Source organism: Lepisosteus oculatus, chromosome 9, assembly GCF_040954835.1.
Source record: "Lepisosteus oculatus isolate fLepOcu1 chromosome 9, fLepOcu1.hap2, whole genome shotgun sequence".
NCBI lineage: Eukaryota > Metazoa > Chordata > Actinopteri > Semionotiformes > Lepisosteidae > Lepisosteus > Lepisosteus oculatus.
In genome coordinates, this window is record NC_090704.1 from 46,382,698 (window position 1) to 46,407,914 (window position 25,217).

The 25,217-nt window shown below is 53.0% G+C and overlaps 1 protein-coding gene across 3 annotated transcripts in view; it reads left to right on the plus strand.

The window, feature by feature from the left end:
• Positions 1–24,100, plus strand: part of axin2 (axin 2 (conductin, axil)) — a 40,900-nt gene extending 16,800 nt beyond the window's left edge. The window contains exons 1-11 of one of the 3 annotated variants that reach the window (XM_006635219.3): positions 4,723–5,666; positions 7,530–8,475; positions 10,748–10,888; positions 14,461–14,560; positions 15,851–15,991; positions 16,625–17,136; positions 17,725–17,907; positions 18,049–18,279; positions 18,818–18,913; positions 19,642–19,809; positions 22,620–24,100. In XM_006635219.3, coding sequence (XP_006635282.2) covers positions 7,649–8,475; positions 10,748–10,888; positions 14,461–14,560; positions 15,851–15,991; positions 16,625–17,136; positions 17,725–17,907; positions 18,049–18,279; positions 18,818–18,913; positions 19,642–19,809; positions 22,620–22,746 — 2,526 coding nt within the window. In that variant the 5' untranslated portion in view covers positions 4,723–5,666; positions 7,530–7,648 and the 3' untranslated portion in view covers positions 22,747–24,100. Of the gene's footprint in view, positions 1–4,722; positions 5,667–5,977; positions 6,590–7,529; positions 8,476–10,747; positions 10,889–14,460; positions 14,561–15,850; positions 15,992–16,624; positions 17,137–17,724; positions 17,908–18,048; positions 18,280–18,817; positions 18,914–19,641; positions 19,810–22,619 lie in introns of those variants that run through there. The other 2 variants (XM_069194639.1, XM_069194638.1) reach the window with 2 other exon arrangements.
• The last annotated feature ends 1,117 nt before the right edge of the window (positions 24,101–25,217 follow it).

The following is a 25,217-nucleotide window of genomic DNA, read 5'->3' on the forward strand; positions in this document are numbered from 1 at the left end:
CAAGGGTATAATGCAATGCATTGCGTTGTTCACATTAATCAGGGTTAACTGGGCACTCCCTGACTTTTGATCACCAGGAAGGGGTACTTGAAGCTTTGTGACATGAGCTCTGATGTGTTATCTGTAGTTACGTTCATGGTACTGTCAGGTTTGTCAGTTCCCCTGCAGAAATGCATTCAAAATATATATAATATAACACAAGACTGTACAGCATCCTATGACTTTTGTCTTTAGCACTTTCTTACGTTTTCATCACCTGAGTAGAGAAACCTACAAGCTCTGACACAATACATTTGACATGACTGTGTGTGAGCAACCCATCCTTCAAACACTACTGTTAGCTAGAGGAGCAATAGAGTATATACAGTAACTTTGCGCACTCCCCATATTTCATTTGCTGCAGCGAGGGCTGGAGAAAAAAACTGTTTTTTATTCTGCACCTAATGTATAAAAAAAACATTTCTGTATCCCAGGGATAGGCTACAAAGGCATTGTCAGGGGAAATACAATAATGATGTGTAGGTTGCATATAGCTGTTGAACGAGCATTTATTTACTGCTTTTATAAGTCATCTTTGCCGTTTGATGTCAGGCTCTGGTGAGAGAATCTGTGTTTTGTTGTAAGAAGCTGGAACAATGGAATTGTCATGCAGAGGATGATATCCAGTTGGTACTAATTTTGCAGCTCTGCCTCTCACTGCCCAGATGTATATATAGAATCTTCAGTGTGGGAGCCATGAATTAGGAGAAGTAATTTGGGATGGCACAGCGCACAGTAGCCGTGCCAGATAATACCCGCCTCCAGAATTCAACAGCAGTGCAAGGGATTGACAGAGTGCATCTAAACCCTCAGAATGCAGTGTGAGCCAAGGTGAATCATCTAGAAATATCAGAACAGCTCTTGTGAACTCCTGAAGGACTGGATCTGAGTGTGACTTCAGGTGTGCTCATTGTGCTCCCTTGTGCCAGTGTAGGTGTGTCCATGCATGCCCAGGTTCTTGGTGTTGAGGCAGCTTTGTGTTTATGTAGGCTGGGACTCCCTCCCCACGTCGAACTCTTCTCTGATTTTAAACTCACTAATGCAGGGGGGAGGCATGGGGCCGATGACAGTCTCCACTGCAGGGGAACAAGCAGGAGCTCCACACAGCAGCTGAGACGAAAATAATATTATAATAATAAATGTATTTTCTACTCACCCCAAACTGCCAGGTGCTAGGATCAGGCTGGGTTTGATTGCAGAAACCCGGCCCGTAACCCCGCTGAACCTCAAAGTTGTGTGTGGGTGGGCAATCCGGGTCGATACCGTAACAGTACCATTGAAAAACAACACAAAGGAACGCCACTCAGACATGGGTCTTTCTTGTTTGTGCTCCCCATCCTGCATGAGGACAGGGAAAGACAAGAGAATGAGGGAAAGCCCCCAGTGTCCCAGGGGTGCCCACCTGCCTGCTCTGCGGAGTCTGGGGTCCACACAGTTTGTCTATGGAGTCGGCACTCGCGAGAGAGGAAGGTGGACCACCTCAAAGGAGATAACCCCATCGATCAGACCCGCCAGGGCGATGTGGGCCTCGTCGGTGGCAGTGTCTGTGAATCAGGTCATGTGGGGAAAGTCCCAGCTCGCACTGTGCTTTAATGCAATTCTTCTGGTCCTGAGGCTGCTCTGTGGAAGGATTCCTCTGGGAAAGCTCTTGTGTCATCCTCTCGGCTCTCTGTACAACAGCAAGCTCTCTACTTTCATGTCATAATAATAATTGCTTACACTTATATAGCGCTTTTCTGGACACTCCACTCAAAGCGCTTTACAGGTAATGGGGTCTCCCCTCCACCACCACCAATGTGCAGCCCCACCTGGATGATGCGACGGCAGCCATAGTGCGCCAGAACGCTCACCACACATCAGCTCTCAGTGGGGAGGAGAGCAGAGTGAGGAAGCCAGTTCAGAGATGGGGATTATTGGGAGGCCATGATTGGTTAAGCCCAATGGGAAATTTGGCCAGGACGTCGGGGTTACACCCCTACTCTTTTCGAGAAACACCCTGGGATTTTTAATGACCACAGAGAGTCAGGACCTCGGTTTTACGTCTCATCCGAAGGACGGCACCTGTTTACAGTATAGTGTCCCCATCACTATACTGGGGCATTAGGACCCACATGGACCACAGGGTGAGCACCCCCTGCTGGCCCCACTAACACCTCTTCCAGCAGCAACCTTAGTTTTTCCCAGGAGGTCTCCCATCCAGGTACTGACCAGGCTCACACCTGCTTAGCTTCAGTGGGTTGTGAGTTGTGAGTTGCAGGGTGATATGGCTGCTGGCATGCCATGTCATGGCAAAAGCACCGGAAATTGAGTGTCTTTGTGCATCTGGCCAATATACAAAACACAAAATATCTACAGTGTGCCGTGCTGAAGTCTGACTTTTTTTTAAGGATGAGTCCCATGGCTCCAAATACTACTAAAAAGGTTGAAGAGTGTCCTGACGTTTGCTGTAAATGGAATATTGAACATCGCTTTTAAATGGTGTTCCTCCATTTCATTCTTGGGAGCACTCGTGGAGGGGTGGCACAGTGGTTAATAATATTGCCCCGGGTTCAATTCCACACCCGGGGTGCTGTCTGTGTGGAGTTTGCATGTTCTTCTTGTGTTTGAATGGGTTTCCTCTGGGTGCTCTGGTTTCCACCCACAGTTCTGGTAGGTTAACTGGCTTCTGGGGATATTGGCGCTGGCGTGAGTGTGTGTGTGCCCAGCGGGGCACTGGTGTGCCGTCCAGGCTGTACCCTGCTTTGCACCAGTTGCTTGGTGGGATAGGCTCCGGGTGCCCCATGACCCTGAATTGGACGATCGGTTAGAAAATGGATGGACGGAGATTAGACTTGGGCCTTTACGGCGACTGTAAAACGAATGAGAGAAATGGGTGAAAACGGTACTACGAGTAGGTTTGTGTAACTGTGTTTTTAGCTAGGGTTATTATGCATTCATTCACGTTTGCTTGCTGTATCCCGAACCAAATGTGTTTCTGATTTTACCTCGACAACTGTTTTCACCGACAGCACGGTCGCATCTTTCATACACACGCAGTTATTTGTCATTAATCAGTAAACTGCAGTGTAATTACGCCAGAACCAACGCGTTATCTAATGCACTCGGGTAAAAGTTGTGTTGCTGACACATTCCCCGCACGTTCGGGATAAACCCATGATCCGCACGAATTTATCATTTAACTCGGCCGCGTTTCCGTCCGTGTCCCCGCAGCTGAGCGTGGTCAGCATACTTCCAAGTTTTAATCTACAAGAACACACCGCGAAGTTTAGATACTGTTCAAAGGAAAGCTCTTTAATGGGCTGGAGGAGTCGACACGCGAAAATGAAAATATCTCCCGATAGTTCAACGCTTTTGTTGTATCTTCACTCGGCGCTAAACGCCGGCAGGAGAGTTTGATCAGTGGTCTATAATAATTACACAAGCGTGATTTTTTTTTTTAAAAAAAGGAGAGGTTTTCGTGTGAAATGAAGGGGTATCTGCTTAGACGGGGAAGTAAACATCCCTCATCCAATTGCGAAAAAGAAGCTGAAACTCTGAAGCAATTTCCTACAGCCTCTTTGTTCTGCTGTCTGTGACAAACATCAAAGGGAGCGGGTTATTGTTTGCGTGTTCGACCAGATATGCAGAAAATGCCGCTCAGGAACGCGAGCGCGGCGAGCAACTGCAATTAAAACGACTGGAGCAGGGCTGCACGAGACCGAGTCGCTAATTATTATTTACTGTACATTGTAAATGCATTGCGCGCGTTTCTGCGTACAGGCGCTTGGGGTTAAATTAAAACAGAACTGCGCGACTTTCTTGTAGTTTGCAGGGGGAAAAAACTTTGAATGAAACGCTAATGATAGGTTACCCAGACCCGCGCTGAAAAGGGTTTATTATTGTGAGTTAAGTATAAACTGTGATGAAACTGAAGTTTACAATTACCTAGCGCACTTTAATCGTTTTGCTCTGCTGTGCCCTGGGGCATAAGCTACCGTTAAAACTCACTCTCGCTCCACACTGATGCATTTATTAAATGTCCGATTGTGAATACCAGTATATTTATATATATGCGTGTGTGTGCATGATCACATCTCCTTGGCCACTGGGGGACGATTACAATGGGTGCTATTTTTGAAGTCATTGTTATTTATATATAAAACTTCACAACACCAATAACTATTTAACAATTGAAGATGGGGATGTTCCGAACTACAGCTATATAACTAGAAAAAAAGGACTCCACCTTCCTGGAGTCCATAATATACAGCCGAACCCCCGTGTTCAGACATGTAGAATTCGACCTTAACCTCTTCCCCGCAGAGAAAAAACATGATCCTGACTGCTGGTGCCCAATATAACGTCATGTGCTGGATACAGTTTTAACCAGTGAGCTGTTCAATGTTTCAGAAAATGTTTCAGAATGGGTGTGTGTTTCTGGTTGGTAGTGGGGTTAAAGGAATACCACGGGGAGGAGGATAAACTAGTCATTCGAATCACTGATAAAAATATAAATGTAACAAAAAAAACCTTCTAAGAAATGTATTTAAATGATAGACTCAGAGGTCGGCGCTGTTGGCTGCTTTAGACTACACCCCCACCCCCCCTTTAAGAATTCATTTATTTAATTATATCTTGTTCTTTAAAGTTAATGTTCAACATCAAAGCAACAATATATTCTTTGAAGTGCCACGGCCGTAAGATCAGTAGCTCATCTCCTGGTTGCGCATCCTCGCAGTGACGCTCGGAACCCATCCCATATTACAAACAGGAAGACTCTCCCCCACCGGCCTGGGCTTTTTTGTTGTTGTTCAATCGGGCATTATAAAGAGTTACAGAGAGAAAAGTGTCGGTAAAAACACGCTGGTGGAAATACGCGTTGGAGCAGGAAGCAGGATCGCGTCTGCCTTCTTCTGCCGTGCATGCCGGGCACGAAACGGTTAAAATCTGACAAAAATATATATATGTGTGTGTGCACGTCTTTAGAGAAAAGAGGGGCCTGTGTCTTTAAAGTTGATGTAGCAACAGAAGGATTGCGGGGATAATGCTATTGGGGCGGCAGATCACTTACTCCTGACGTCCCAAAGCCTCAGGGAGCTGGCTCAAGATTGCTAGTCTTTGATAAGGTCCTTGCAACTTAGTAGTAACTTCGTTTTCGAATAAAGCCTTTCGAGCGCCTTTCGGAAGACAAATCAAAGGAGCTCGGCAGTGCCGGGCGGGCAGCGCGCTGTGGGCTGGAGACGGGCACCGCCGACACCGACCGCGGGGTGTTTTTCCGCACGCGAAGAGGCGAGGGGAGCTCATTATTTTTCTATGCACCTTTCGGGACCGGGCCGTCGGTTCCTCGCTTTGATGTCCGCAGTTAAACCCGCAGCCCGGTCCGCCTAGAGCAGCGCTGAGGCTGGCGAGCAGCGCCGGGACGCGAGTGGGGAGCAGCGGGCGGAACGGGTCCGTTCAGGGGGGGAGAAAGTCACAATTTTTTCGCCCGCTCTTTCTCTGTTTTTTTTTTTCCCCTGCAAATAATAAAACAGCGACGGGAACGCCAGGGACTCCGGGGCACGGGAGATTGTGGATTTACTTTTTTTTTCCCCTTTTTGCGGGTGAAGACGAGGGATATTTCTTCGGAGGAGTGAACTCATGGGTCGATGGTAAGTTAAAAGAATGTATGCGATCCTGGCGCTGGCCCCTCTCTGTTCCTTTGATGTGCTGCTGGCTGGCTTTGAAGTGCGGGGGGGAAGAGAGGCTATTTTCTCTCTGGCTTTGGGCGAAATTTAAAAAGAAGGTAGAAACTGATGTTTTGTTCATATAGATCGATCTTCGCGTGCGTCTGCGTTCGGTTTCTTTATTTTATTTTAATTTGGTGGTGGTGGTGGGGGGGTGTGTGTGTAAGAGAAGATTTTTTTTAATTTTAAAAAAAGAAAAGGATTGTTTAAAAAAAAAGTGCGAGATGTGTGATATGTGTGTGCTCGCTCGCACCCCACCCTCCTCGCTCAGAAGAGAGGGTCCTGCCGGAGCCCTCGAGGGGACTTTGTTGAGCAGGACGGGGGCACGGCGGGACCGGAGACCAGCCTGCCCAGCGCCCGGGATCTGCGGGCACGGAGCCGCACTTGCGGGGCACTCGGGGCTGCAGCCGGCTCGTCGGCCAGCGCGGCTCTTCCTGCTGTCGGATTTATAAGGATCCCAGATCGGAGAGACGGAAAGATACGAGGACCTTGGCTCTTGAAGTTGCCCACTCTCACCTCTCGCCTGTGTGTGTGTGTTTTTGCTTCTTTCTGAAGCCTGCCGTGTGTTAGGTATGTAGGCGCATCCTCAGAACACGCCGCTCCGCGCCAAGGGCTGCCTTCGCTGGTGAGAGCGAGCTTGTCTCGTCTTGTAGGGAGGCACATGTGTGTCGGAGGGGTGTCTCTTTTTTTAATCTTTAAAAACGAGATGTTGTGGTTGCTTTCCGTGCGGCGTCCCGGCTTCGGATGTTGGCGCCCCCCGTTTGCTTGTGCTTGTGGGACTGAAGGTATCGGACGTGCGTTGTGAAGGAGTGCTCGGGTTCGGTGTCTGGAGTGTGAAAAACACGCAGGTACCACACGGCGAGAGGCAACTTTTCTCCGTGCAGCCGCGGAGTATTAATGTCAGCTGAACGTCGGGTCCAGAAGCGCCGGGACAGTTTTTTTTTTGGGGGGGACGTCCGACACGGCCTGGCTGGTGTATATATTTTTAAACGCTTCAGCATTTCGGGAAGAGCTAGCCGGCCAGCCGCAGCCGGGACAGGCGATGAGCGAGCAGTGATTTAGCTGAAGGGCGCCCCGGGTCCGCTCGCGGCGGAGCTGAGCCCGAGCGGTGGCGAACCCCGGGAAGTGATCAAAGCATCGATCCGGAGAGCTGGCTCGGGGGCGCCCGCCCCGGCGTGGGGGCTTTCACGCGCCTTATCGATTCATTATATGCCTTTGAACTGTACGCCCGATCAATGATTTGAATCCGCTGCAGCTCTTGAAAGACCGGGAGAGGTCAGACAGGGTCCGGGTGCGATGGCGAACCTTGTGGCCGGTTGGAATCTGTCAGATCTGCTGTCCCTCTCAAAGCGCAGAGTTTGACAGTCGTTTGACGGCGGAACTATTGTTGTCCGCCGCAGCAGCGACTTTTTTAGCGTTCATACTTTATTAAAAAAATAATTGCTTCTAAAAGCTGTGGTTAAAACTAGTTTCTTCATATAAGAAAAAAAAATAATGCATTTAAACTCTCCCGTTTAAGAGGATTTGAGACGCATAGTCTGGTATCCTGTCGTTCAAGTTCTAAATTTCTTCTACATCTGATTTTTTTTTCTTGTTTAAAAAGCGCGTTTGATTTCTCCGGTGCAGATTAACTTCACAGATAGCGGGGCTGTTCCACCCCCCCGCACCCCCCCTCTCTCTCTCTTCCTTTCTGCTCAGACCTGAAAGGGTCTGAAAAGCCTGTTTACTTCATGCCTGTCTTTGAAGTTGGGCGGATCTGGTTTTGATTAGATCAATACTTTGTTTCAGAGAGGAGAAGGGTTCTCAGAAGATCCCCCGCTGACTTGAGAGAGTGAGGAGATTACTGCGCGGAGCTCGGAGGAGGAGGAGGCGGCGGCGAAGACGTTCCAGTGCTGCAGATCGGAGACATGAGCAGGTTGCTCACGGAGCCCATCAGCAGCAGCTTCAGAGAAGATGCCCCTCGCCCTCCGGTGCCGGGGGAGGAGGGAGAGGCGCCATGCCACCACCCGAACAAGATCTCCGCGATGAGACCCCAGAGCAAAGCCCATAAAGCCGTCCCGCTCGCGGCTCCGGGGTCCACGCCGAGGAGGAACGAGGGCGGCCTGGGGGAACCGGAAGGCAGCGCCTCGCCGGACTCGCCCCTGGCCCGCTGGACCAAGTCCCTGCACTCGCTCCTGGGCGACCAGGACGGAGCCCACCTGTTCAGGACCTTCCTGGAGCGGGAGAAATGCGTGGACACGCTGGACTTCTGGTTCGCCTGCAACGGGTTCAGGCAGATGGACCTGCAGGATACCAAAACGCTACGAGTTGCCAAAGCCATCTACAAGCGGTACATCGAGAACAACAGCATCGTGGCCAAGCAGCTGAAGCCGGCCACGAAGACCTACATACGGGATAGTATTAAGAAGCAGCAGATAGACTCCGCGATGTTTGACCAGGCGCAGACGGAGATCCAAACCACCATGGAGGAGAACGCCTACCAGATGTTTTTGACGTCTGACATATACCTCGAGTACGTGCGCACCGGGTGCGAGAACCCCGGGCTCGTGCACGCGGGCGCGCTCGGGAGCCTGAAGGTGGTGTGCGGGTACCTGCCCACCCTGAACGAGGAGGAGGAGTGGAGCTGTCACGACTTCCGAGCCGAGGGGCTGCCTCCGGTGGTGGGGCTATCGGCGAAAGCCCTGCGGGCCACCGCCTCGCTGCGGGCGGCGGAGGTGCTGGAGAGCGGACACAGGTAAGCGGCGGCTCCTTGTTTTAACATGTGATGGGGCGAGCGAGGGTCTGCTGGTTTGGAGGCGAGCCTGTGCAACTCGTCCGCTTTTGGGGACCGTAAATAGTTTGAGCTCTGGGCTCGCTGTTTAAACTTCGTACAACAGCCGGTTAAAACAGTCCAGACCTTGCGAACAGGAACGCACTGTCCCTTGGCGCTGTGTGCGGCGGGCACGGTTTGTTGAAAAGCACCTGGAGAAACTTTCCCTTCCTCGCCGCGGCCCGGGTCGGTATGGTCCCGCCGGGGGGCTCGCTGCAGTGGGAGAGAGAGGAGCGGGCGGTCGTGATGCCGGCGAACGGGGGCGGTAGCTGGTGGCGGCGCGTTGCCCGGGGGGGGGTGGGTGCAGCGGCCGCCCCTGCTCACCTGTCCTCCCGAGCGCGCGGCCCTCTGCTGGCCGTCGCGCGCTCCCTGTCCCCTTGGACGCGCGCGCCTTGCACGGCTTATCAAGCCTTCCAGGCGCGCGATGCGCGGGCGCAGGAATACCCAATCCTTACAGGAATACAACAACAACAACAACATTTTGCAAATGCTCCGGTTTCATAGAAAGCCCCTGTGGAGGGGCAGACGCACAGTGACGCATCGCTCCTGTTGCCCGGACGTCAAGCGCCCGGCGCGCTGTAAACCGCTCAGACCGGACAGCTCTCTCCTTTTCGTTTTCTTTGATGTTCAGCTGCACTTTTATCTGTTTAGAGAACGGTTTGTGGCGCTTCGTACGCCAGGGTGAGAGGGGAGACACGGGAAGCCCCGGTGTCTTCAAGTTCGACCTGAGTCGAGAAGTTTCATGAGTCGCTCAGAGAGTGCTTCACTCTCCACAGCCGGAATCGCCGAGGACGTACAGGTCCGCACGGCAGAAACTTCCTCGCCATCTGGCTATAATTACAATCATGTGGCGATTTAAAAAAAAATAATTACAGGAAAACGGCACTAATCGCTTTTGTTAATGTGTTTGGGGCTGTCTCGGGTTTTTTTTTCTTTGAAACCGTAGCGAAGTTGTTTTCTCCTACTTATAAAGTCGGGGGGGGGGGAGACCCGTCTGCAGACGCCGATGCGTGTTTCTGGCCTGCGCGGTTTTCCCGATCACACGGCGCGGGGGGGCTGTGAGGTTCAAACCCCAGCGATGTGCCCAGCCGTGTCAGCGGGACAGGCGTCTTCACGCCCTTCGGCTCCCTGCGCGCTGTGTCCGGAGCGAGCGGAGGGGCTGGTGGGGTTTGTGCTAGTGGGGTGTCCGGCCTTCCGCAAGGAGCCGTGTCCCCCACCTTGATCGGTGCGCCCCATAGCTTTCCCCGAAGCCGCCCCACCACCGCTCCAGCCGGAGCATGTGAAACTCATTTCGGTGCTGGGGTCGTCCTTTCTGCCGTTGGCCGGTCCAGAAACCCCGCCGCCGCCACGGCTCGGCTCGGCTCGGCTCGTGGTTCTCCCTCTCCCTCTCCCCCCCCGCTTTCGTTTTATTCCTCTGTATGTTCCCCCGGATGCCTTTGTATCTCCGCTTTCGAGAGCAGGCTGACGGGGAGGGGGGGCAGCGAGGGGAGGGGAGAATCCGATCCCAGCTGTGCGAAATACCTGACTCCTCGCAGCAGCCGCCAAAGGTCAGGCTGGAGCCGGGGCCTGAGGCTGCAGCCCGCTGCTTCTCTGCGAGCTGCTCTCTGCAGTAGGCATTCTCATAAAGAAGAGGCCACCTTCCCCCTTCCCAGCCCGCCTGCGCTCCGGCCCTGCCCGGGCTCACAGCTCAAGTTTTCTGCCCCCACCCCTCTCTGGTGCAACAGGAATGCACCGCGGCAGGAGGGGGGGTCCCCCTCACCCGGGCCAGAGCGAGCTGGGGGCACAGCCCACAGAGCACCAGAGACCCCCCGACTCACGGGGGGGCGAGGAAGTGCTGTTGTCGGTGGAGACAAGTGTGTTGCTCACTTCGGGCTTCACAGGGGCTGCCTGCCGGGTGGGGGTGGGGGTGGGGCTGACATGAAAGAACGGTTTTAAGGGGGGGGGGGGAAGAAAAACCCTGCAGAGCAATGCTGTCACATTCCTGAGGCCCCCGAGTCTCGTGTAAATGACTCTAATTATTAAAATCAGCAGACCCCAGCAGAAAGAGAGAGGGGGGAGGGGTGGCTGCCTTTGAAGTTGTGAAGTGCGCGCACTCGGACACACGCGCACAGGGCCCGCAGCGAGGCTTCCGGAAACGGGCCGCCCCGGGCCCCCGATCCGTCCGCGGGGCAGTGACACGCCTCTGGTTCCCCCCCAGGTCCTGCCGCCGCACTGACCCCGTTAGCCCCTACCACATCAACTCCGGCTATGGGTTCGCGCCCGCCACCAGCGCCAACGACAGCGAGATGTCCAGCGACGTCCCGACCGACGACTCCCTGTCCATGACCGACAGCAGCGTGTAAGTGTCCGCGGCTTCGCTGCGCCCTCCGCCAGGCTGGGCTCGGGGGCGACGCCGGGCGAGGGTGTCCTGAAGCGGTGCTGGTGTGCCATCGTCTGTCGGGGTCCGAGCCCCCCTTGTGGATCGGGGGGGACGGGTGCTCTTGGCAGTGCAGGACCCCCTGGAAAGGTTTCGGGTGGATCCGTTCGGAGGGAAAGCTGGTGAAAACGGGAACTCCAGGGGAAACCAGCAGGTGGCGCTCTCACCACTGGACCAGAGACGCTGTACCGTTACATTGAGGTCCTGACTGCTTGGCCATTAAAGATCCCACCCAGGCTAGTGTTTATGAGAGCAGGGGGGTTTACCCTGGTGCCCAGGCTGAAATCCACTCTGGGCTCCGCAGTCCGGGAAGAGCCCCAGTGAAGCAGCTCCTCCACCCTGGGGTGCCGTGCTGTGGGCCTGCACGGCCGGACTGGATGAGCTGGGCCCCCTCCTGTCTGGGGACTGCTCTGGGATCCTTGAGGCTGGAAGCGTTCAGAACCTCAAGGAGGTGTAATAAATTAGCGAAGAGGCAGCGACAGCCATCGATGGCCACAGGGCAGGGGCAGAAGGGGTTGGCTCGGACGCGTGGCCTGTTTGAGGTTGTCGTCCAGTGTTTGCGCTGTGCCTGCATTTAAATACTGCTCTGGAGTGCTAATTGATGCTTCTCCATCCTCACATTTCTGCAAGAAGTGAGGCAAGGAGCTTTTTTTGTATGTCACGACTCTGAAGCCGACAAGCAGGAGTGCTGTTTGATGTGTGTGCTGTAAGGGCTGGACAAGGTCAGGTCTCTGCACCTCTATGGAACTGGGCCATTCGAATGACTGTTTTCGGTCTCCAGGCTGTTGGATGTTGGTGTGTGATGAGTCTTGGGAGGTTTAGGCCAACCTGTGTTTAATTGACAGCTAACAAAAAAAAACCTCTCCAACATCACCCTGTTCAGTCATATTGGAGTCCATTGCGCAGAATTTGTGATTTCTATTTCTGTTGGTTTATGTGTTTCAATGGCTGAAACGAGTTGCCGGACCCTTGTGGAGTGGCCTTTGAAGTTTGTGTTAAAATGCTCCGCAGATAAAGCCCCCATTTCCTGGGGTGGGGTTCCCCTCTCCCTCCCGTTCTCAACAAATAAATACAACCCCGAATAACCTCAGTCCCCGCTAGGCCAGTCAGATACCGAAAGTATTTCTTTAATTATACAATTGTTCTCCTTCATACAATAAAAGAGACTGAGGCGGGGAGGGGAGAAGAGACATGCAGGCCTTAAGACAAACTCATTGAAAACTTTTGGCAGTAAATGAAAGAGAGCTTAGTCACATGGTGATTTTATTTCTTCCTACTGGGCCCTGTGGAGTGTGATCATGTGTTCCGGGGTTAGTCATTTCTGGACCAGAGCGAGGGCACCTGGGCTGCTCAGCACGGACAGTACATGCACCCCCATATCTCCCTGTCCCCCCCCCCCCACACACCAAAACATATGCACACACCTCCTCCCCTGACAGTGCACTGGTGCCAGTTGCAGGGCCATATAGCTGAGAGCAGGGAGGGAGAAATAAAGTACACGCTGGATGAAAGGCTTAACTGAATCGCTTTCAGCCTATTGTTAGTCTAGGGGAGCTTAGGGGGATAAGAGGAAGGCAGGCTGCTTTGAAAATTACTTGCACAAGTGAATAGGAGATCCCTATAATGCAGCCTGTGAAAGGAGCCGGGCTGGTCTTCCTGCCACTACAATAGTCGGGCCCTCGCAGACCCAGAAGAGATTGTGGCGAAGCTTGGTTGATTAAACTGCTGGGGGGATTAATATTTGCAAGGAGGGATTTGTGGGGGGGAGTCGAGGGGCTCAGGGGCGAACCGGTAGCTGTTGGGGTTCTTCTTTCTTTGGGGGTTCTGAGGGGGTAGAGGCCAGGGGGTTTCTGTCTCTGCTGAATAGCTCTGTACCCCTGGGGTCCCCGCTGTTGTGGCTGATGTATGAGGGGTGGGGGGTGACTGAGTGCACTGCAGTGGGGCGGGGGGCGGCTGGTATCGGTGGCGAGGATGGCGGGCCGCTGCAGCGAGCGATGGTTCTGGGCCCGGGTTCCCTCGTGCTGTAGAGAGCTCTCTGGCTGCGAGTTCGCCTCAGTTTAATTCACCCCCTCCTCGTTGAGTGAAAAAGTCTGGATGGTCCCTGGGTTCCTATTGTGATAAGTCTTTTTAATGACAATTTCAAGAACAAGAGTGCGCCGTCTAAATTCCAATTAGAAAATTCCCATAAACGCTGTGTGGCATTTAGGGCATTACTGTAGTGAGGCTTGGCAGAGTGTGCTTCACACTGCTGAGTGAAACAGAAGAGCTGATTCCTTCTCGTTGGGGGAACAATTTGATTAGTATGTCTTTTTATTATGGTTAAAAGGCACAGTGCAAATTTAAATCTCATTTCTAGATAAAGAAAAAAGGAAAAAAGCGGATTTTTGCTTATATCTTATTTATGGATTTACTTTGGACGCGGGGGAATGCTGCTGTGCGAACTTCAAACATTACCTTATCTTACAAACCAGCCTTTTGATGTTGGTGAGATCAGAGACTTGTTTCAGCGCCGTTGCCAAATGAAGATGGGAGTGAGTGTGTATGCGCATGAGTGTGAGATTTCAAAGAGGCAGTAAAACTGCAGTTGGGCTGGGTCAGACACTTCTGAGTTAAAAAAGACTGAGATAATTGGCCTGGCTTAAATGGCAGCTGACTGGAGTGCAGACCTTAAAAGAAAAAGATTTAAAAAGAGGGAGAGGGAAGCAGGGCTTGTAGGAAGAACGTAGGACTTGTCTGTTTTAGGCCACATGTTTACAATTATAGACAGTTCTGTTACTCTTTTTTAACACTCCCAGTGTAAAATGTTGGTTCTTACAAATGCCGTTTTCATGGTAACAAACACAGAAGGTTTTTTATTCCTTTAGAGGAATGCAATTTAAGATTGCTTATTAGAAGCACCCAAGAGTTTGCTGGTTTTTGCTTCTGAACTCTGAGCAGCGGTTTGTGTGATTCAATTAAAACGTTCATTTACAATATCAGGCCTGGGTACTGTAGAGTGGGAAATTGTTTTGCCTACATGTTATATTGGCTTTGACCCAGATACCTGAAATTCAATTGTGAAACAGAAAAGGGGTTTTTAATAAACCCGACGGGGGACAAAGAATTCAAACAACGGGACACGTTTGCAGTTGGGTGAATGAAGGAGGGGCACTGTCCCCGAGCCGGTGAGCGACCGGCTGTGGAGAGCTGGTTCTGGAAGAGGGGGTGGGGGAGAGATGGGTGGGATGCTGGGCTCTCCGAGGTGCTCTGTTTAGTTGGCATCCCTGGTCCTTAGTGTCAGATCTGCCACATGAGTGGCTAAGGGGGCATTGCTGATGCCCCTCTGCCCTTCTGCCCCTCTGCCGATCCAGTCGCACGCAGTGTCCCCTCCCCTCGGGGGCGCTGTTCGCCTCTGGCTTGGGGGAAGGTGGAATCGGCGATGGCAGCCGGGGGGCTTCTGTTGGGGGACTTTCCCCAGCCTGTGAGCTCACCCCCTCTTCCTGTTTTCCCGGCAGAGATGGGATCCCCCCCTACAGGATGGGCAAGAAGCAGCTGCAACGCGAGATGCACAGGAGCGTTAAAATTAATGGACAAGTTTCTCTACCTCATTTCCCCGTAAGTTTCCAGCTCCCTTCGGCTAACGCCTCTCCTTCCCGCTGGACTCCTTTCACAGGCGCGGTTGAGAAAAGCGGGGAATTTTCTGCTCTCTCAGTCAAAGTGGGCCTTTCCTCATGGGGAGATCCTTTTTTCCCCTTAATCCATGTTTTTGCATGTTAATGTTGATGTTTACGGTTCTGTTGTCATGAACAAAAATCCCACCCCCCCCTCTCTGGCTGCTAAAAGACTGCAGATATTTCTACTACCTTTAACAGCAGATGAATTTGCCTGTTTCTCGTGATGATCTGGGGCTTGTTGGGTTCTGGGGAGAGCGGGGTGACGGTCTCGTCCCGGCGGCACTGTGATCTGCCCCCCCCCGCCCTGTGGGACCCGGGTCTGGGGCAGCGGGGTGGGGGGGCGTGGCGGAGTGGAAGAGGAGGATGAGGAGTAGAGCCAGTGACCTCACACGCCCGGCATGAGGAGACAAACGGATCTGAGATAAAATGGCCAACAGCCCCGGTCTGCACTCGCTCGTCTTCGCCGGCTCTTTCAAGAGCCCCCCTCCCCGAGGCAGGGCAGCTCGAGGCAGCGGGGCTCAGCGGTGTGGCGCTGTCCCCCCCCTCCCGATTTCCCCTTCATCCTCTCTACAAAGAGATGAGAAGGAGGAAAAGAGGGAGAGAGTGAAATCAAGAAAGAGCAGCAAAAAAAAACAGGACACTATTGAGACAACACTGCCTCAAAGGTGCCCAGTGTGCAGCCAGGAAACAGTACCACTTCTCTTCTGATCCGCAAGCGTCTGACTCCCCCCCCCACCAGACGCCTCCCCAACTTATTTTTTTAATTTTCTCCCTTTTACTTTCTGTTTATATCTCGCTTTTATTCCTAGAGTTAAAGCTTCTGTCCCTCCTACCCCAGTGTGTTTTTGATGTTTGACAACAGTCTTTGAAGCCGCCTGACTTCAGAGTTGCTGCTGATGGGTTGGTTGTACTACAGAGGGAACAAGCAGGGGCTCCTCGGAGCGCGACCAACTGCTCCTGCCTCGGGCGGAGTGATGCCAGAGCCAGCAGGGCGGCAGAGGAGGAGGAGGAGGAGGCTTGGCGAGGCCGTGTGAGCCGAGCCACCTCGGCTCATAAAGCCTGAGCTGCCGTCGACAGGGGAGAGTCTCAAGCCCCCGGTCCCGGCCCGCTCTCCTCCTCCGTCCCCCTCTTCCCGGCCGCGCGTCCGGCTCTGGGCTCCTCGGGCTGGGCCGGCGATGCCGCCCCGCAGCCCGCCCGGCTCACCACGCCCTCTCCCCGCTTGTGTCTGCAGCGGACGCACCGCCTGCCCAAGGAGATGATGCCCGTGGAGCCGGCCGCCTTCGCCGCGGAGCTCATCGCCCGGCTGGAGACGCTCAAGAGGGAGCAGGAGGCCATGAGCAGCCTGGAGGAGCGGCTGCAGCAGATCAAGGAGGTGAGGTGGACCGGCTCGCGTGTGTGTGTGTGGAAGTCCTGGACGCGGGGCGCATGTTTCTCGTGCAGCGGTGGTCAGCTCGGGAGCTCAGCAGCACAAGCGGTAGCCCGAGCTGCGGTGGGGTGTTGATCTGGGCACAGGCGGGGCCAGAGCTGAATAACAGGTGTTCCTTCCATGCGGGTTATGGTCTCCTCTGCAGAGGCGTTCGTGCCGTATTGTTTTGCAAACAGAGCTGTTTGCAAGCCTCCTGCACTCAGATCCGTGTCCTGCCGACACTTGGCAGTAACGCCCTGTACTGCAGCTCACAGGGGCTGCTGCCGAAGGCGCTGTGCTGGTCGGCCCGTGGTCAGACGCCCCACAGCGGGTCCTCATCGATCACGGGAAGGCAGGGCGCCTCGATTCACACAGGGAGCCGCCCTGTCGCACTTCTGGCGGTTGGAAACGGAAGCTGGCGTTTCCACAGGGAAGGTGAATGGCTGAAGGGCACGATGGCACACCCTGACACCCATCTGCCTCGTCACTTAAATCTGGCAGAGCGCGGCAGGGCTGCCTGTTTGTGTCCCGGTCGGCGCCCCTTCCCGCCAGGGGTGTCCTGCACCTTTCTCACCCCCGCTTCGCTCCCTGTGTCCGCAGGAGGAAGAGAGAGACGAGGCCGAGCTGCTTCCTGCTGCCCGCGAGCTGCCCGCTGCTCACCACCCCCCCAGCTCCCTGGGGCTGCTGCCCGCCGGCGCCTACGAGGAGGACCCACAGGCCATCCTGGACGAGCACCTGTCCCGGGTGCTGAAGACGCCGGGCTGCCAGTCCCCAGGCGTGGCCCGCCACTCGCCCCGCTCCCGCTCGCCGGACCACCCCTTCCACCGGGGCGGGGGCCCCAAGCTGCAGCCCCCCGCCCTGGGCTCCCCGTCCCTGCCCTACCCCCTGGGCTGCGGCGGCAACAAAGCCTTCGTCAGCAAGCAGTCCACCCGGCACGTCCACCACCACTACATCCACCACCACTCGGGCCCCAAGACCAAGGAGCAGATCGAGGTGGAGGCGGCCCAGAGGGTGCAGTGCCTGTGCCCCGGCAGCACAGACTACTGCTCCTACCCCAGGGGCAGAAGCCACCCCAAGGACCAGTGCGGGAGCCCCGCGGAGCCGTTCACAGGGTGAGTGCGGCTGGAGCCTGGGGCAGGGGCAGGGGCAGGGGGGCGAGGGCAGGGGGCAGAGGTGTGGGTGGGGGCGGGGGGCAGGGAGCAGGGGGGAGAGGGGAGGGGTTCAGGTGGGGGCAGAGGTGAGGACAGGGGGCAGGGGTGCAGGTGGGGGTGGGGGCAGGGGCCCCAGTTCAAAGGGAAAGCTGGGCCTGGCAGTAGCGGCGCTGCCCAGCGGCGTGGGGGGAGGTTGCGTCAGCAGTGTCCCACATTCTGAAGCGGTTTTTAAAGAGTAAGGGCTCGTTAGGGAGTCGGCTCAGCCTCGTCTGTTCGCTCGTGTTGAAAGAGATGCTCTTGAATGGGCTTTGATTCACTCTGTTCCCCTAACGTTTCAGCTTATTTGGGTTCCCTTTGATTTTTTTTTTCTTTACTGTTCCCTTTCATCTTTACTGAAAAAGAAACATTAATTTTTAACCGATTGCCAAGTTTGATATTTCTCCGAGTCTGAGGGGTTGCGAGAGGAGCCCGGGCTGGAGCAGTGGGGGACAGGGGTCGAGCCGGCCTGTGGTGTGTAACTGTGGTGTGGTTCTTGACCTCTGTCTGCAGGGGGCGCTCAGGCACGCTGTCCAAGAGGGCGTGCAAGGCCAGTGACGGCGTGGCGCAGCTGAACGGGGAGGGCAGCCTGCCTCCTACGCCCCTCCTGCTCCCCAGCGATGGCACGGACCGGTCGCAGAACGTGTGGCAGTGGATCCTGGAGAGCGAGAGGCAGAACAAGCACAAAGCCCACTGGTGAGTCGGCCCGCAGAGCCCAGCCGGAGCGGGGCGGCGCCGCCCACTAGGCCCCGTGTCCAGGCCCTTTTAAACGGTCAATTCATTGCACAGCTGGCGGTGGGGCAGACGCTGACCTGTGCTGTGTCCCTTTGCCCGCAGTGCCCCGGGGGTGAAGAAGGCCTACGGAATGGAATCGTCCCGGCCGGCAGCGGGCGAGAGGTGTGGCCGGCAGCACTCCTGGGCAGGCGGCAGCCACCCGCGGACCCACCAGCCCGCGCACCCCTTCATCCAGGACCCCGCCATGCCCCCCCTCCCTCCCCCCAACACCCTGGCGCAGCTGGAGGAGGCCTGCCGCCGCCTGGAAGAGGTCTCCAAGCCCCCCAAGCAGAGGTAAGGCACGGTGGCCACCAGCGGCGGCCTTTTACAAATCTGTAGTGTGCGTGCGCCACCCTGCCCGGCGCCCCGCATCACGCGCCTTGAGCGTCTGAGTCTGGCCCTGCATTGCACGCCCTAACGCCAAGCTACCAGATCCGGCCTGGGCCAACATCAGCGCACGGTGAGTCGGCTTTGCCATTTGTAAGTCACAGCTGGTGGCTGTGTGGGGCTAACTCACTGGGGCTTGAAGAAAAAGTGCCAGGCACCAGTTCATTTAGAATGTGGTCCAACAGCTCCTGCGCGAGCCCTCTGTGTCCTGTCAGCGGTTATTAACCTTGCGGACTGGTGCAAGACACAGGCTGCTCTTTTCACGTGCAGAGCGCAGTCTGTGCAGCACAGCCCTCTCTCCCCACTGCAGTGCCCCCTGGGGGGGTGACCGAGTGACAAACGCCACAGTGTCTGGGTTGCAGCTGTGTTCATTCACCCACAGGCCGCAATCGAGCATAATATCATTTCTCAGACTCTTGTTAACATTATTTTTGTTTTCTCTCAGGCATTCAACGTCAAGCCTTCAAAGAGAACGAAGTCACCCTGTGTCCTTCCAAAGTGGCACTGCACCTTTATCAACTCCTGGGCTTCAAACAGAAGAGTAAGTCTTCTTTTTCTTCTTTGTCTGTGTTTCTTTTAAAGTAGAAAGTGGCCTTTTCGGTTCCCGTGCACCTGCCTTTTGAGCCAGTGTTGAATTATTTATCGCTGCGATGCACTGATGAAAAGATGCACGCAGATAGCCTGGATATTTCAGAGAGGATCGGCCCAGAAAACGTTAACATAACCTTAATGATTAGTTTTTTTCCCCTTATCCTTGGTTTCTCATTCCTCACATCTTCAGCCAGATTTGTTTGAAGTCAGGACAGGGCCACCTGACTGCGGCCTTTTATTTTTAATTGGCTGACCTTAAGCCGGCCAGCTGTCATTGCTAGCAGGCTTGTCTGAAGTTGGGCTACAAAGAGCTGGAACAAATGAGGAAGACTAAATTACTGTGGGCCTACCCTACGCAGCCTCCAGACAGGCTCCCTGCAGCGGGTTCCTGCCCCGCATGGGCCAGAGCTGGTCTAGCCCTGTTTTCTGAGAGCGCAGACACTTCCTGTATGGGCTGGGTGGCTGGGCGTACCGAAGTCGTCTTGTCGAGTCTGGGGTGATTATGAAGAGCGTGGGTTCTGATCTGCAAAGACCTGTGCTTTTCTGGGACGTCCTTGGGCATCTTTTATTACCTGCTTCGAGACCAGGCTGCTGTTTGGTTCTCTCTGGGCTCCTGACAGCGGGAAGAAGGCATTAGTGTTCATCATTGAATTGTTCTTATTGCTGTCATTTCTGCAGGTACAAAGAGCCAAAGAAGCAGGCTGGTGCTCACAGCACACTGGGCACTGAGCTGGTCGTCACTTACTTCTTCTGTGGAGAGGAGATTCCTTACCGCAGGATGATGAAGACACACAGCTTGACTCTGGGGCACTTCAAAGAGCAGCTTCGAAAAAAGGGCAATTACAGGTAAATACCCCGTTTCTACCCCCCAGTCCAGAGCGCATGGAAATATTTTGTTTGCTTATTACTAACCATGCGGTCATTGGCTCCTTCCTAATGGTTATCCAATTTCAAAACGAGCGGCTGTTTTTTCCAGGGAGATATCACCGTGCTTAGTGCTCAGATGGTTCTGAAATCTGAATGCGCTCTGCAGGGAGCAGAAGAATGTTCTTCTGCATTAAATGGAGGGGAATCAGGAGAGAACTATTAAATGTCAACCAAGTTTGGAAGAGATTTCCTTTGAATCCGATCTTCTTTGGCTGCATTTTGATTAAGATGTAGGCGACCTTTGTCCTCTATATGCGTGTGTGTTTCTACTGAGGTAGAGGGGGTGGTGAGGTGCCAGCGCAGTACAGAAAAGGAAAGAGAATTTTAACTAGAGGGCTTTGGTCACATCTGGCATTGATTTTCATCGTAAGGCACACTTAATAAGCATGCCTTTGAAGCTCAGGCCTTTCATTTTATGCACAAAGACTAGTACAAATGGTAGACTCTAAAATTCTTTAATGATTGGATCAGGCAACATCATGTGCACCTATTATGCTTTAGAAGAGCCAGTATATAGTTTGCGCAGCAGAAATATACATATTCAAGACACCGTACAGAGTACTGGCACCCTGATCTGAAACAGGGTTGTGAGTAAAGCACGTTAGGTGTTCTTGTTAGCCTAGACTTAAATATCACCAATCTCCCCGAGTTTATTGAACACTCATTTCATCCTTACAGCGTTTCTAGTGAATTAACTGCTATAAGACACGGATTGTCAGCATGTATGATTGTGGCTGTAAATCCTCCTCTGAAAGAGATCAGGTTTCTGGACAAAGGTATGTGCACAATGCTGCAGCCTTTTTTTAAGCAAGGAAAGGGCTTGAAGTCTGGTGGTTTTAATAGCAGAAAATGTGTGGAGCTGGGTAATTTCAACATGGCAGAAATTCAACAAAGAACAGTAACACCACTCCTGCCAGACTACTGGTGCCAGATGTAGCAGAGAGAAGATGTTGCCACATTAAACATGTTTCAATGGAAAGAGTTTTTTTCTCTCTCTCTCAAGCAAATAAGTGTTTCTTGTTTGAAGCTTTTGTGGGGGAGGATGTTGCTTTTCTCTCCCCTGAGAAATAAGGTTATAATTAAGTGAAATGTCACGCTGCTGTTTTTTTACATTTTCACTTTGTTTCGGGTGACCCATGGCGTCCTCACAGCCATGGCCGTGCAGATCGGTGCCAGCACACACTTCACACCAGGTGAAGCCCCTCCCGCGTCTGAAACAGCAGACTGCGCTTGACCTTCGTACCTCTGTGTAGGAGAAGGCTTTCACTTTCTCCTTTCTGGATCCTGGGTTTATTTGTTTTCCGCTAACTGCCGCTCGTTTGAAACAGGCCCGACAGTGGGATACTCGCTGGTCTCCATTACGTCAAGACCAGCAGAGCTGCCGTCTCTTCTGGTTTATTAAGACGAGGGCAGCTGGGGGAGAGAAAAACACTGCCGTTTTCCACACGTTGTTTGGTGTGACTGAGCCAGCCTCGTTTGGATAAAAGGCGCGTTGGTATTCTACCCTTTACCGCACGTCTGTAAAAGAGAAGTATTTTCCATTGCAAAGAGGATCAGGAAAGGGCTCCTTTTCTGCCCCTTTTAAAACAAAATCCTTAGCGGCCAGCGGCGATCAGCTCTCCGGGGCTTCAGCGCATGGCTGCATGACCTTTCACCCCTGAGGAACCCGTGGCTCTCAAGACCACCGGGTCCAGCCGGGAGCCGCTCCTTCCTCTGGGCGCCCCCCCCATCCTCCGGAGCGCCCGAGAGGCGGCCTGCGCCGGCGTGCGCCGGCAGCACGCAGACTCGCTGGCACCCGAAATGTTAGCCTTCCTAGTGGAAACCCTTCATTTGGCAGCACGCAGTAGCCCATAGTGAGAGAGAGCGTACAGACGCGGAGGTTTTGGGGACCTTTAATCACGAACGCAGAGCGTCTAATTTCGGAATGATATAGAGCGCTTCTTCACATGTCGGGCATAATGTTGGACATTAGCTCAGGTCTGCCTCTTTGTGCTCGCTTGTATGTTTGTGCACAAAAGATCTGTGCGTCTTGTGTTCTTACTGAGATGGAATGCAGGAGCTCACTTGACCCCTTGCACTCGGAGAGGAGTCTGCAGACGCCTCTCCGTCCTTCCAGCCCTGCAGTCACGCCTGTTTCAAGTGCATCCTCTCTGGCTGGAGTTGCTGCTGGATTTGCAGAGCAGAACCTCAAAAAAAATTAACATTGTAATAAGTGCAATGAGAATAACACCAAGAAGGCTAGGAAGATGTAGTCTCAGACTCCTGTTCCCTCAGGCTGTGTGTTCAGCATTGCTGACTGGGCCTCATTTGTGTAAATCGCCAGCAACCTCTGTGACATTGTTTTTATACTCAATTTATTCCTTTGCAAGAACTTCCTTTCTCGAGCTATTTAGCCCTCGTGATCCACCTTCAGAAGCCACCTGATTGTTAGCTGCACTCGGATGGAGAGCATCAGTGTTTGCATATTGAATGACTAATGGTGCCGGGATTCCTCTGTGCTGCGAGTCTTTCAGCGACCAGAGCTGGACGTGTAGTTTAGTTTTGTGCAAATCATTCATTTAAACCCCTCTTTGATTTTTTCGGGGGGCAAATGGAACAGCAGGTGACATGCCATCGCCTGTATGAGTCCCGGTTTCTCGTCCATTCCCGCGTGCGTGCGAAGTGCCGGGGTTATTAGACCGGTGGGCTGTCGGCTGGGCGTGACCCCCTCTGCTCTCCCTGTGCTGCAGGTACTACTTCAAGAAAGCCAGCGACGAGTTCGAGTGCGGCGCGGTGTTCGAGGAGGTCTGGGATGACGGCACCGTCCTGCCCATGTACGAGGGCAAAGTCCTGGGCAAAGTGGAAAGAGTCGACTGAGCGACGACAAGCTGGAGAACTCCTTTCACGAGACACAGCCCCGCGAAGAAAACGGACTCTTGAAGAAGCTATGTTTTTTTTAAGCTAAAGAGGTTGATCCAGGAGGCCGCAAGCAGAAGGAGGGCGGGCCGTTGAAGGCACGCGGGCCGGTGAAGTAGGATTGACAGACGACTGTAAAACCGATGAGCCTTAGAGCAGGGCGGCGCAGAGAGAGGGAGCTCCACGCACGACCACTGTGGGCCAAGAGGAGGGACAGACTCTTCCTGCAGTGAGACTGTCTTACACGAGACTGTGGCTTTCTGGGGATTTGCAACGTACTGACGTCAAACTGTATCGCGTGTCTGTTGGTTCATGTTGCGCTTATTCAAAGCGGGCATGCTTGTGCATATATGCACAGTGTATGTATGCCGGCACACTTATAATGTTGCTTTTAATCTAAAGTTTTAATATTTATTTAACTCTCACGCCCCCCCCCACCCACCCCCAGTCCTGTCAAGGGACAAGCTGCTTTCATGGCCAGAGTCCTCATGTCCCCAACACAAGGCCCGAGTGACACCCCACCCTGCCTGGCCGAGAGTCCAGGACTCACGCTTGCCACTGGTGTCCGAGTCGACCAGTCTTAACCTATGCTGCTGATGTACAATGGAATTGAAAAGCTTTTTCCCCGTCTTGCTGTGAACAGGAGTTTCGGAGTCGAAAGCTCCATCGTACATTGTATCCAGTGCCTTTACTCGCGTGGCCCAGGAATTGCACAGGAAAGTGATCCGCCCGTTCAGAGAAGACTCCTGGAGCACAAACTGTCACTCGACAGACAAACTCTAATAAACCATTTGCGTTAAAGGAAGTAAAAATAGCGAGCTTATCAATATCCTGCTGCTCACACGTCCCAAGGACAGTCTCCGGTTGCTCTTGCCGAATGCAGAGGCATTGCAGATGGCAGCAAATTCTCAGACCTGTTTCTTTGAAAAAGTCACTCTGCAGTTCAAGTGGTTTTGTGTTGTATCATAGTACAGTGTAATGGAAACGGGCTTCTGTACATATTGTAAAAAAGAAATAATTACACTCTTGCTAGTGTTTTATTAGTGCATACCTGTGCCTGCAAAGGTAATCTGCCATGCATCACCCTGATTCAGGGTTAAATATTCCCTTCATTTACAGAAGGGTTTTATGTTCAAGAGATATTTTTATGCTTTTATTACAAGTCTTGTAATCATGTTTTATGTTTTTGGATTTTTTTTCCATGCCATTTTTTTTTTTTGATGTTCTACTTAAACTGTAAATTATGCATTATATATAAAAAAGAGTTTCATTTAAAAGATTACTTGGTACTTTAATTATTGTAATTATTAAGAGATGTAGCCTTTATTAAAATTTTATATTTTTCAAATGAATCCCCGGCTCTCCTGGCGTTCTGTGGCGGTGCTGGGGGGAGGGGGGTGATGTCACTGTGGCTCCCGCGGTGCAGGGCTTGTGGGAATGTGGATAATGTCCTGGAATGTCATAATCCGGCTCCTGCTGGATTGGCCATTAACATGATCTATTAAGGGAGACAGAGTTTCCTCCAGCGGTGAGGAAGACGGGTGGCTCATTGTCTAACTCCAGCAAGACTCTTCTGAGTTATTACCCTACTCTATTGCGCTGGGGGGCGTCCCTGGGGTGTTTCAAAGCCATGGAGGATGCTGGACTATTGGACGTGAGTAATCCTGTTGCAGTCCTGAGCACTCACGATCCTTCTGAATATATGGGGCACTATACAGTTTCTATACATGTTCCTTCACTCGGCTTCCTTTTTCTAACTTCTGAGCTCCATAGGTTGTGTAGTATATGCTTTGAGCAAAGTGAAGAGCCTCCGCTTTGCAGGGTAATCACCAAGTTCTGGTTTGAAATGCTGCAAACGAGGTTCTTTTTCCCTATGGCCGCTAGTGCTCCGCCTGTGGCTCGCAGTGTGCAGCAGCCCTGTGGACAAGAGGAGATAACGTCTGCGGATTCGGTTCAGCTCGGATGTTTATCTGCAGACGGACAGCTGCCACTGTGCGGTGAAGGTCCGAAACTTCTGTCTGGGAGCACACCTTCCTGCTCGGATCTCCAGTCGGATGATTAGGTGAGATAGGTGAGATGCACAGAGGTAAAAAGTCAAATCCCCTGCATCTGGAAAAACACCACTTCCGAGTTTGTTTCACAGAGACCACACTACTTACGCACATCAACACTCGGAGCTGCAGGAGACCTGGGTCAAAGCCTCTTCTCCTCTGTGTCACATCATTCTTGGAGCATTAGGGGTAAGTGCACAGGTGCTGAATTCTGGCAGTGAGTGTGAACTTTTCTGTCCATTTCTTCTCTCACAGGTCCTACCCCAGTGACTGGGTGTCACCAAGGGGTTTAGCAAAGCAGTTTTACTCAGCTGCAGTTTTATACAGCTTAGGCAACACCTCAGCAAGTGAAACACACCTCAGCAAGTCATTCTAGAAGAA